The sequence below is a fragment of the Equus quagga genome, chromosome 20 (genome assembly GCF_021613505.1).
Source record: "Equus quagga isolate Etosha38 chromosome 20, UCLA_HA_Equagga_1.0, whole genome shotgun sequence".
In the NCBI taxonomy this organism is placed as follows: domain Eukaryota; kingdom Metazoa; phylum Chordata; class Mammalia; order Perissodactyla; family Equidae; genus Equus; species Equus quagga.
In genome coordinates, this window is record NC_060286.1 from 44,955,684 (window position 1) to 44,967,633 (window position 11,950).

At 55.5% G+C, this 11,950-nt stretch overlaps 1 protein-coding gene across 4 annotated transcripts in view; it reads right to left on the reverse strand.

Moving 5' to 3' along the window:
* The window catches only part of BRF1 (BRF1 RNA polymerase III transcription initiation factor subunit), a 61,119-nt gene that overhangs the window by 10,262 nt on the left and 38,907 nt on the right, over positions 1-11,950 (reverse strand). For 3 of the 4 annotated variants that reach the window (XM_046647326.1, XM_046647323.1, XM_046647324.1), the window contains 5 exons: positions 8,352-8,501; positions 7,163-7,256; positions 5,772-5,898; positions 4,960-4,999; positions 4,783-4,875 (listed from right to left, as the gene is read on the reverse strand). In XM_046647326.1, coding sequence (XP_046503282.1) covers positions 4,783-4,875; positions 4,960-4,999; positions 5,772-5,898; positions 7,163-7,256; positions 8,352-8,501 — 504 coding nt within the window. Of the gene's footprint in view, positions 1-4,782; positions 4,876-4,959; positions 5,000-5,771; positions 5,899-7,162; positions 7,257-8,351; positions 8,502-11,664; positions 11,945-11,950 lie in introns of those variants that run through there. The other variant, XM_046647325.1, reaches the window with a different exon arrangement.

The following is an 11,950-nucleotide window of genomic DNA, read 5'->3' on the forward strand; positions in this document are numbered from 1 at the left end:
ATGAGAAACGCCACAGCCCAGCCAATGAGAAACGCCTCAGCCCAGCCAATGAGAAACGTCTCAGCCCAGCCAATGAGAAACGCCACAGCCCAGCCCATGAGAAACGCCTCAGCCCAGCCAATGAGAAACGCCACAGCCCAGCCAATGAGAAACACCACAGCCCAGCCAATGAGAAACACCACAGCCCAGCCCATGAGAAACGCCTCAGCCCAGCCCATGAGAAACGCCACAGCCCAGCCAATGAGAAACGCCACAGCCCAGCCAATGAGAAACGCCTCAGCCCAGCCAATGAGAAACGTCTCAGCCCAGCCAATGAGAAACGCTACAGCTCAGGCAATGAGAAATGCCACAGCCCAGCCAATGAGAAACGCCTCAGCCCAGCCAATGAGAAACGCCTCAGCCCAGCCAATGAGAAACGCCTCAGCCCAGCCCATGAGAAACGCCTCAGCCCAGCCCATGAGAAGGCGGTGCTGCCCTGAACTGCTACTTTCCCCCAAAGGCCTTTCCATCAAAACAGCCCCTCCCTGCTCCCCCTTTTCTCTATAAAAGCACCTCCCTCCTCATTCCCTGCCTTGCCATAGGTTGTGCATCCGCAATTGTGATTCTTTTGGCTATCCCTGCATAAGCTCATTTTGAGATAAAATAGCAGGCGAATTTGCTTTTTAAGGTGACACTAGTCACAGAAGGCACCTCAGTGGTTGCCTGGGGACAGGGCAGGCGGGAGGACACTTTCAGGGGTGATGCATATGTCTGCTATCTTGATCGTAATGATGGTGTCACAGGCGTACACATATGTCAAAACTCACCAAATGCTGCATTTTAGATATGTGCAGTTTGCTGTACGTCAACAATATCTTAATAAAGTTAATAAACAGTCATCCAAACACTTAATTTTAATAAAGAGTACCATACAAAATCTTACTACAGTTTTAAGTTTCTTTCTTTTAAATGTGTTAGGAAGTACACGGTTAGCACTGAATGCCGTAAGACGGGCTTGAGAAATGTTTTCCTGGGGAAAAAAAACATTAGATTCTCCAAGAGCAGGAAACCCCCGTGGAGTGATGATCCTTCTCGACAAATCAAGTGGATCTCTGCCCCGAGGTCCCGGGCACCCCAGCCTGAGGTGAACAGGCCCGGGCCTTGGTCACCAGGTGCCCTAGACATTAGCACTCCCATCCTGCTGGCTGAGCCCTAGAATTTAGCACATCCAGAGTCCAACCAACTCCCCCCGCTTCATCACCTCCACCAGGCCGGCCTCAGGCCATTCACCTCCCAGCCCAGCTCTCACTCCTACAATCAACGCTCCCCTTAAACCTGAGTCAGACCATGTCCCTCCTCTGCTCAGGCCCTCCTGGGGCTGCCACTGTGCCCCACGTGAAAACCACAGTTCTGCATGGCCCATACAGCCTGACCCAGGACGCCCCAGGCCATGGCTGGCAGTTCTCCCACTGGCCATGCCGGACTCCCTGCTGTGCCCCACCCAGGCCGGCCTGGGCACTTGTCAGGTTCTCGGCCTGGAACATGCACCACCCCCAAACCACATGCACGGCTCCCTGACTCTTTCAGGCCTTTCCTGAAACATGGTCCTCTCTGGCCCCTTTCCATCGTATGCAGCTGCACCATGGAGCCCACTTCATTAGCATGTGTGTGTCGCTGACGTCCCCACAGGAGGGCCAGCAGTGGGAGGACAGCAGTCTCTGTCCGCTTTGTCCGCCACAGAGTCCCAGAGCCTGGTACTCTGGATACACACAACACATTCTTCTGAGGGAGGGACTCCTATTCAGTTCCTCACTCAGCCCATCTCTTCCTCTATCTTTTCTCTAAGCACTTCCAGCCCCACCCCAGCACCTCCACCAGGAACTGGACCACAGTTCCTGCACCAGCCCGCCTCCCTTCTCCCTCTGGCAGCAGAGAAACACACAGAGGAAAGGGAACACCGGAGCCATGTTCCCTCCAGGCAGGCCATCCTGTGACTCCGGGCTGCGAGGTTCAAGGATGGGGTTCAGGAGGAGGAGATTTGAGGAGCAGCCCCACAACCCAAGGCGGGCCAGACCCATTCTGCTTAATCCCGAGCTCAGCACCAGACAGGTGGGAGGGGCAGGATGGGATAAAATACCCACTATCCTAACAATGCAGAAACGGTCTGGATAACCACACTGGAGTGGGCATGGATGAGGGACACGTCCCCAACAGTCTCACTGGGAGGGGAAGCATGTGAGAAGCTCAAACTGGAGCAGGAGACGGGGTGGCCCCTGGACAGCACCAGACAGCCGTGGCCAACAATAACTTACAGCCAGGCCGGGTAGAAAGAGCCTGTTTTCTCTCGGCCAGGGCAAGAGCAGGCAGGCACTGCCTGAGAAACAGAGCACTGAAAGAAATGACACACAGAAAACCAGCGGGACCAAAACACAAACCTCCCCAATGTCCCGAGGACGGAACGCAAAAAGGGACAGTGACAGACGTGAACGAGCTTGCTTCAAGTGTTAAAGAGTAAAAGCTTCCAGTTGCATCAGAAAGCAGAGTCCAGCTCCGCCGTGGAGAAGAGGAAGACGTGACGGAGAGGCTGAGGGCAGAGCAGCCAGCACAGGGACACCACAGGGCGCATGCTCAGACCCAAGGAGGGTACCAGGCTGTGCCCAGCCCTCCACGTCACACAGAGCCAGGCACCAAAAACACGCCCGCCACAGTCGGAAAATGGCGACCACGGGAGTGGCAGCGGAGGCAGCCGACATCGGCAATCTCTGTCCAGGAGAGGTCACTGGGCAGAGAAAGGGAGGATCACAAAACCAGAGGACGTAGCAGCAAGATGACCTGACGGAGGTGGAAGCTGGAGCTGGAGCAGAGGGGGCCTCCCCCACAAGTGCCCATGGGCGTCTTGGACCAAGGAACCTGGTCACAAACACGCGGTAGGTCACACAAGGGAGGGACAGCGCCAGCAACACTCCCAGTCACAACACAATAAATGGGAATTAACAATCAAATGGGGAAACCAAAGGCACCCCAAGCTCCCCCAAACTTTCAACTCCCTCGACTCTTAGCGCCGAAGAGGAAAACCACCTGAGACTGTGAGCAACAGAAAGCACCTGCCAGCAGGACACAGAAGGCAGCTCAGATGACGCACAGTGGACACGCTGCCACACATGCACACAGCCACGTGCCGGAGCAAACCAGTCAGGCAGTGACTGGAAGGCCAGAACACAAGGAGAGCAGGTGGACACAGAACTTACTGACTCGGCACGCAGGAAGGCAGCAGAGTTAATAAACCAATGCAAAAGTTGGTTTAATGGGAAATCAATAAACTAGCTAGGGAAAAAACAAAACCATGCAAAATAAGAAAGGATAAAAAAGAAAGCCTTGGAAATAATAAGTGAAAAGTATCTCAAGACACAGTTGTGTTCAACTCTGTGCAAAAGGCGTTGGTGACCCAGAGGGAAAAGATGTTGCCGCGTGACAAGTGACAGGCTCACCATCCTGGACACAGGTGGGCTCGGCCCAAGGACACATGAAGATGAGGGATCGCACCTGTCGATCCCAACAATGCCCATGTCCTTTCCAAATGCTGCAGACACTGGGGCCTCAGCCCTGCCTGAGTCAGGAAGAGTCCGTGGACCCAGGATAAGGTCGCATCATGGCCCAAAGCCTGCACCGGGTGTCCGGGTGGCATGGAGGCCTTGCAGGGAAGCCAGCGACAGGCCTGTTGCCACCACCTCGACTCAGCAGGGGCCTCAAGGGCCAGGCAACTGACTGGCAGAGGGAGAACCCGGGGGCCTGGAAATCAGCAAAGAGCAGTGACAGCATCGCTCTTGGTGAAGGAGAGTTAATTACTTGGGAAATCCAGCGAGGAGCTGCCAAGCACTAAGAGAATCCTAATGTACAAGAGCACATAATGGCACCTGCACACCAGCGTCGTCCACAAACAGCCCCACGGAGGACAGCACAAGGGCAGCAGCAGGGAGGCAGTGGGGGCCCGAGGGCGTCTGCAGACAGGAAAGCCAAGCCGGAGGGCAGAGCCTGCTTCTCCAGGCTAGCGAAAACAGAGCGCAGGCTGGGGCTGGGGCTGGGGCGGGCGGAGAGGAGCACTTCAGGATGTGAGAACAAATGACCAAGAGCAGCCACAGAAACCTGGGGGCAAGAGCGTGAGGAGGCCCAAACCATGGCTATCCGGCAGGCGTGGCTGGCGGCACAAGCACTCACTCAGCACCTGGTCCTGGTTCTGACAACCAGAGAGATGCAGGCGGCAGCCTAAACCACAGACAGGGTCCCCGGAGCACTGGGAAGGACGGCATCATGAGAGTGAACCAGAGAGAAAGGAAAACCGTGTGTACACAAAAGATCTGCCCGAGAAGGCTTGCTCACAGCAGCTTTGCGAGGCCCAAACCGGAAGTGGGGTGCGCCTAAGCCGACCAGACGGCACTGAGGGGCAGCAGTGCAGAGGCGCTCGGGCACGCGCAGGGCCCAGCTCCCTCCCGCAGGCAGCACCCCCGGTGATGGACTGCAGCTCAGGGCAATGGGGACAGGAGATCCATCTGGAAGATTCAGCACTGATGAGCTGAGCTGCCCGGGACAGCGCTGGGTCCTGGGGGAAAGGGTAGCATGGGCGGTCCTGGGGCAGTGGGACACTCGGCACAGTGCATTGGGGCTGTGGTGGGAGTGGGGCTGTGACATAGGACCATGTGGCCATGGAAGGAGGCGGTGGGGGGGTGTTGAAGGTCAGCAGGGGGAGGGGGAGATGCGCCTGGCATAGTGAAGAGCTCGGGGGTTCAGGGATGCGGCTGGACTCACCGTCTTTCGTCAGGCTGGCTAGGGCCCCCTTGGCCTTCGGCCGGCTGTTCTCTAGTTCAATCTCAATTGCATCCTGGTAGCTGGATATTTCCCCTGAAGTAATACATTAAAAGTAGAACGTAAGCACCAATTCCAACTTTCTAAGGAACCTGAAGCATCTGTGTGGTTGCTTGTTACCTTCAACTTCCTCCAGTTGTTTTGACAGGACTTGTTCAAGCTGAAAATGAAGACAAGGATGTTTCATGAAAGGATGAACGAAGCGTAAGCTGGATACCCGCCAGGTGCCCCTGCAGCCTCTTGTCACTGACCACCAGGCCCTTTGGATTCTGACACTGGCCTGGCTCGGGACTCGCTCATTGGTGCTGATCATGGGGTGAAAAGCAGAACACCTGAGGATGCCGGGAGGTCAGCAGGCACTGGAGAGGCCGTGCTGCCCCGAGAAACTGCTCTAGAAGCGCCCAGGCAGTCTGAGGCAGGCCCCGTGCTGATGACGCGGCTTCAGGACCAGCACAGACTGCAGCCGAGGTCAGCGTGGCACAGCCCCCAGATGCCTCAGGGCTCAGCCCCTGCCCTAACCCCCGGCCACCTCTCCCCACGAGCCGTGCCTGGACTATGACCCAGTTTAGCCTTCAGAACTAAGCCACTTGTTTCGAAATAAGAACACGACACAGTAGGTCTGCAAAGAGCTACGAAGAGGGGCTGGCCCCGTGGCCGAGTGGTTAAGTTCGCGCGCTCCGCTGCAGGCGGCCCAGTGTTTCGTTGGTTCGAATCCTGGGCGCGGACATGGCACTGCTCATCAGACCACGCTGAGGCAGCGTCCCACATGCCACAACTAGAAGGACCCACAACGAAGAATATACAACTATGTACTGGGGGGCTTTGGGGAGAAAAAGGAAAAAATAAAATCTTTAAAAAAAAAAAAAAGAGCTACGAAGAGCTCACCGGCTGAGGGGTGAGGGGCAGCCGGGTGAGGCGCGGGGGTGGCTCACCTCCTTCATTCGTAGCTTCCTCTGCCCAGCCGTGTACGAAGGGGGGTCGCACTCCTCCTCCAAGTCGATCTTCATAAATTCGTCCACCGTCAGCTGGCTGGTGGGAGTGTCCTCAAATTCCGTGAGCCTAAAACAGAGACGCGAAAGGGGACCCGATGCCCCAAAAACAGCCATTTGAACTGGGGCCTGCTCACAAGACGGTCCCTCAGAGGGGCCTGGTGCCCTGGCCAAGCACCCCGGTCGCACTCAGCTGTGGGCACAGGCCCCGTTGCCCTCTGGCAGCCTCTCAATCCCTACTCGATCCTGCCAGGAGCTGGGGTCCCTGGGAGAAGAGGCCACGGCACCCTCACCGCTCCCACAGGGAGACTCAGAGAAGGACCTGCAGGAAAGGAGGCCAAGCCAGCAGCCTCAAGCACTCACCAGTAAGCAGGGGTTCTGTGCTGCAGTGTGCCCAACAAGGTTAATTATTTGTTTGTGTGTCTTGGGGGTTTTTTTGGTGAGGAAAACTGGCCCTGAGATAACATCTGTTGCCAATCTCCCTCTTTTTCTTTTTTTTCCTTGAGGAAGACCATCGCTGACCTAACATCTGTGCCAATCTTCCTCTATTTTGCCTGTGGGATGCTGCCACAGCATGGCTTGTTGAGCAGTGTGTAGGTCTGCACCTGGGATGCAAACCTGCAAAACCCGGGCCGCTAAAGCAGAATGTGCAAACCCAACCACTATGCCACCAGGCCCACCCCTCAACAAGGTTAATTCCTATCAGCTTGGCCAATTTCCTACATTTTATAAAATCTCCAAAATACTCAAAGAGGAACTTTTTAAAAGAATTAGAGGTCAAATAAGGAAAATAATTTTCCCTCCGTCTTTGAAAACTGTCACAGGATCCGAGCTCAGCAGGTGCCTCAGGTCGACAACAATAAAAGTATGATTATAGGTCCACCAGCAATGCCGGGCTTGCTCTGTCGCGTCACCATCTGATGGAGCCAAGCCGCAGTGACCCTGTGAACACCACACCCCAAAGCAGGCACATGCCCCACTTGGTTAAACAGACGCGGTGGCTTTCTGTTTAAGCCTGTGTCCCCCAGGGAGACCGGTCACTTGGCTGCACTGACCAAGCGGCAGGCAAGGCCACTCTCAGTGCTCGTTTCTTGAGTGTTGTAAATCAGGGCAACTTCAAAAACCACCATCGGCCTCACTTGAACTTAGAGCAAAACATGGGATGGAAAAAAGGGGCTGCTACTGTGGATGCAGTGGGTGTGGTCCCACAAGGACTGACCAAGGTGCTTGGGAGAGGGTGGGTAGTCCCTCTGCTACCTGGGCCATGCTGGGTCCTGCTGGGCCTGATGGATAGAGTATCCATGGCCCCCACACCGTGAACAAGAGCCACCCACCTTTTCCGCAGCGTGGACTCGCAGACCTTGACCACACTGATGACCTCTTTGACAGTTCTCCGGAAGTCGTGCATCCTGGCTGCCACTAGAAGTGCTGGAAAGGAACACGAAGGGGAGTTAGACACAGGACACTTCTGCTGCCACCCAGGATGGCCACTGCTGGGCTAATGACCTGGGCAGTGAGACCCCGGCCTGGGTGCTGCATGCCAGAGAGCTGGCAGGCTGTCCGAGAGCCCTGGGGCGATGCAGTGCTCTCTACCTTACTGTGGGCGGTGGCCAGGGGTCGTCTGCGTGACTTTCAGAACAACCCAGAGCCATGTACCCCTTTGCAGGCAACTATGCCATGATTTAAAAAAATGTAGAAAGTGCTCTATCACACATTTCCTTTCCAAATACGAGGAGAATTAAAACATACTTTCTGAAAACTTTCTATAACCCCTCAAAGCAAACGAAGCAACTCTGAGGTGACTCGTACGGGACACACCGGCTGGTGATGGAGCCAAGGGTTCTGAGAACACAGCCCAAAGTCGGGGAGAAAGGGGGTGGCCCCAGAGTGCACAGTGTCCAAAGCTGGCCAGACCCTAGAAAAGGCCAGACCTCCAGTGCAAACTGGAAAGGCAGGCTCGGAGGTGGAAACGAACCCGGCAGCGCCGATCCTGTTGGTCCCTTGGCATTCCAGGAAGATGTGGGGCCTGAGGGCTGGGGAGGGCGTAAGAGCCCCCAAGGAGACTGACGCCCACTGCCTGCAGGGTCTCCCCGGGCAGGGGCTCCAGGTCTGGGGGCTGCGTCAGACCCAACAGCATTGGGAACTGAGCAAGACTATCTGCGGGCAGCTGCTGCCCAGAGGGGAGATCAGACAACTGCCCTCTGGGGTCCAGGGACCAACCCAAAAGGCCAGGGTGCCATCTCAGTAATGACTGGGCCCTGGGTCCAGGGCAGGGCTGGCTGCACCCCAAGAGTTAAGCCCGGGATCAAGGCAGGGAGCCCAGCAGTCCCTTTGGCCTCTTGAGGGTCCTGCCCCTTCCCCCAGGACTGTGGCAGTCACGTGTGGCGGAAGTCCGGGAGGACTGGGTTAGGGGCTGAGCACCAGGCCTGGGCAGTGGCTCTGGGATGACCCACCAGTTCAGCCTGCCAAAAGGCAGGGACAGAAACCCCCACCACAGGGGCCAGCTGGCCCAGGTCAGTGTACCTGCCCCGCAAAGGCCCGAGGGGCGCCGGCCTGTGTGCATCCAGTCCCTCTTCATCCGCTGCAGGAGCCGCAGGGCCGTCATGGACACCTCATGGTTCTTCTCGCCAAACTCCAGCAGGTGGGCGAAGCGCGGGATGTACAGGCAGGGGTCTGCGGCAGACACGGTGCATCAGTGAGCTCGCAGCCCTGGGGCGGAACACACCCAGTGGCTTCACCCCAGTCTGGGGACCCTGAGTCCTTCCGTGCAGTCTCCCTGGCTTCGCTGGAATGGTGAGCACACTGCCACGCTCGCCATGCTCCCCCTCCCCAGCCCGCTGTGCTCCCCCACCCGCACCCGCTGTGTTCCCTTTTCCCCTCTTGCTCCCCCCAGTCACCATGCTCCCCCTCCCCTACTCGCTGTGCTTGGCCCCACCACTGTGCTCCCCTCCCCATTGGGCGCCTGTGCAGGTGGCATGGGGCCCACACAGCGCACATGCCGCTGCACATGCACACGGTAGCTTGCTACCTCGTGTGGCATTTCACAGACCACCATGAAGAAGAGCACGGTTTCACACACTCGCTGCATTTACACTTGTGAGACGCCAGCATACACCTTCTACCCTTTGCGGGTGTGCGTGTATCTCTGTAAATAATGTCCCTCTCTCATTAAGGGAAAGCCAGCGGGCTCAAGGGGGCCGTGCAGGCGCACACACACTGCCCTCACCAGCGCCTCCCCCATGCCCGGCTCTGGGCTAGGAGCTGAAAGACGAGGCTTCTCAGAGCTTCGAGCCTCTGGGGCGTGCAAGACCAACCAAGCGTGATGTAACAAACTCTGCTGATGATAGCGACTGCCCTAGGGGACTAAAGGAACGACACAGGGTTCTACGACAGAGAACACCAGCGGCCAGACCTCTGGACAGGGTCGTTCAGGCAAGTCTCACTCAAGAGGGGCCGTCTGGGCTGAGGCCTGAGGACCAGGTGCTGGAGAGAGCCACAGGTGGCCTGGAAGGAGGCGTGCACAGAAGATCCAGAGGAGGGCAAGGGCAGATCAGGAGGACCCTGGGCGGCACGGGGGAGGAGGGGGTTGGCCAGCTCACTGAGCCCCCCGACAGCAGCAGGGGCAGGTGAGACAGACGCAGTTCTTCACCAACACTCAGCACCCTCCTTCTGGGCGCTGTCCCAGCCACTTCTGCCCCCCCGAATCTACAAGGCCCTTCGTGACTGAGCTCTCCCCTGGAAGCCCCATGAGATCCCAGAAGCACCCCTTCCATCCCCTACCAGTCTTGGCTCACATAAAGGACCCAAGGAAGGCTTCTGAGGAAACAGAGATTGGCAGCAGCCCCTGAAGCAGCCTGGGTCCCAAAGGGACTGCGTGGACCTGAGTAGTACTCCTCACACGACTGTGGGGGCTGTAGCAGCAAGCGGTGCCTCTTGGTCTTGTTATATCACGAGGTTCAGCTGTGCAGCCCAGTCGGCTGCTTCCACTGATCCCCCTTCCAGGTGAGCAAACGACACAGACAGCACACAGCACCCAAGGCAGTCAGGTTTGAGCCTGGGCAGTCTGCAGCTACAGCCTACTTCCACCGTCGGCATTTTGTTTTGGGTTGGTTTGGGCTTTTTTTGATGATCTGGTTGCTAAAAAAGATATTATTGGGAGAAAACGGATATGTTTTAAAAATAGTATCGGGGCTGGCCCGGTAGCACAGTGGTTTGCCATTTCGGATCCCAGATGCGGACATGGCACCGCTTGGCAAGCCATGCTGTGGTAGGCATCCCACATATACAAGATGGGCACAGATGTTAGCTCAGGGCCAGTCTTCCTCAAAAATAAATAAATAAATAAATACTAAATAAAAATAGTATCATTGTTAAGATTTCTAACTATTTTGAATAAAACATAAATCGCCAGGGCTATGATCAAAAGCATGTTAAAAGATCTCATCCAGATTTGCGTAAGACTTTGACACTGAGTAATTCTTGAAATAGGAAACTGTCAGTTTAAAAATACTGGTAAAAATTACAACACAAATACGCCAGGAGACTGGGGTGGGAGTGGAAGGGACTGGGCATTTCAACTAGGAAAGGAAAAAAGAGAACTATAGGAGAAAGTAACAAAGATCACACGACCTATGTTAGATTCCCTAATCGGCTTGGACAAAAAAGCAACATCCAGGATGTACTGTTTACAAGAGACACTAAAAAAATAATGTAAAAAGGTCAAGACCCAATGGCTGCGCTGGGACACACCAAGCAGGGTCACCCAGAAGAGGCAGCAGTGATGTGGCAAGCAACACGAGATCCAAGGCAAGGGGGCACTGACAGGACAAAGAGGAGCACAGGATGACGGAAAGAAAACAACAATCTAACAGAAAATGAGACAGTCACAGATCTGTGGACACATGGGAACACAGCACCAACGAAATAAAGCAAAATGTGCTGCAAACAGAAACTTCCAAACCACAATAATGGGAGATTTTAACACAGTTCTCTCATACTTGACAAGCTGACTAGGAGGAACACACACTAGCGGGGAGTTGGGTGCCATCACCACAGGCTCCATGTAACACGTGCACTTCAAATTCACTACCCTACAAAGAGTAACCGTGCTTCCCCAACGCCTGTGGACCAGCAAGGACAACTGACCACGTCCTAACAGACAAAACCACCCTCAAAACATCCCAGAGATCAGAAACCTCACAGGACATGCCCTTTGACCCAGAGTGTAAAAAACTAAACATCAGCAAGAGAAAGATAAACATGGTCCCCTCACCTCCAAACAAACAGGAAATTAAAGAACAATCTTTTAAGTAACTTTACAGACTTACACGTTCAATTAAAAAAGAGTTAATGAACTAAGTAAACAGAAAATTGAGAATTAACAAAATATTTAAAGTAGGCAAAGGAGAGTAATAAAGAAAAATAAACAAATTACCACCACCAGAAAAAAAATTTTAAAAGATAAAACCAAAAAACAGTAGGATACTGGCATAATAACATAAGACCGACCGAACGGAATGGAGAGCCCAGAAACAGCGCCCACAGGGGCCACACAATCCCGAGGGGCGGGGACCGCCACGAGAAAAGGAGCGTCCCTCCCACAAACCGGGCTGGAACACGGGCAGCCACGCGCTCAGCATGAAGACGGACCGTCGCTGACACCATTTACAAAGTCAACTCGAAATGGATTAAAGCCCTAACAGTAAGACAGGAAACCCCAAGTCCTGGAAGAAGACACGGGGGAAGAGCTTCCTGACACTGGACGTGGCAGTGATTTCTTGGATATGGCATCAAAAGCAAAGGCGGCAAAACCAAAGACGACAAATGGGACAACCACCTTAAAAACAGGAGAAAATGCTGTCGAACAACGTCAAACGCGGGATGGGGAACCTCCAGAACGCGCCTCAACCAACCGCCCCCGACTCAGCCGCGGGCGGGGGACCAGCGCAGAGTCTCCGAAAACGCGCGGGCCCCGGAGCGCAGGACAGCGCGCCCGTCGGGGTCGGGGTCGGGCGGCCGCCGAGCCCTCCGGCCCGGAGCATCTCGGCCCCGCGGACCCCTCGCCCGCCCCGGGGACACCGCGCGGGAAGCCAGGCAGAGAAGGCTCTGCGGAGGGCAGCCCC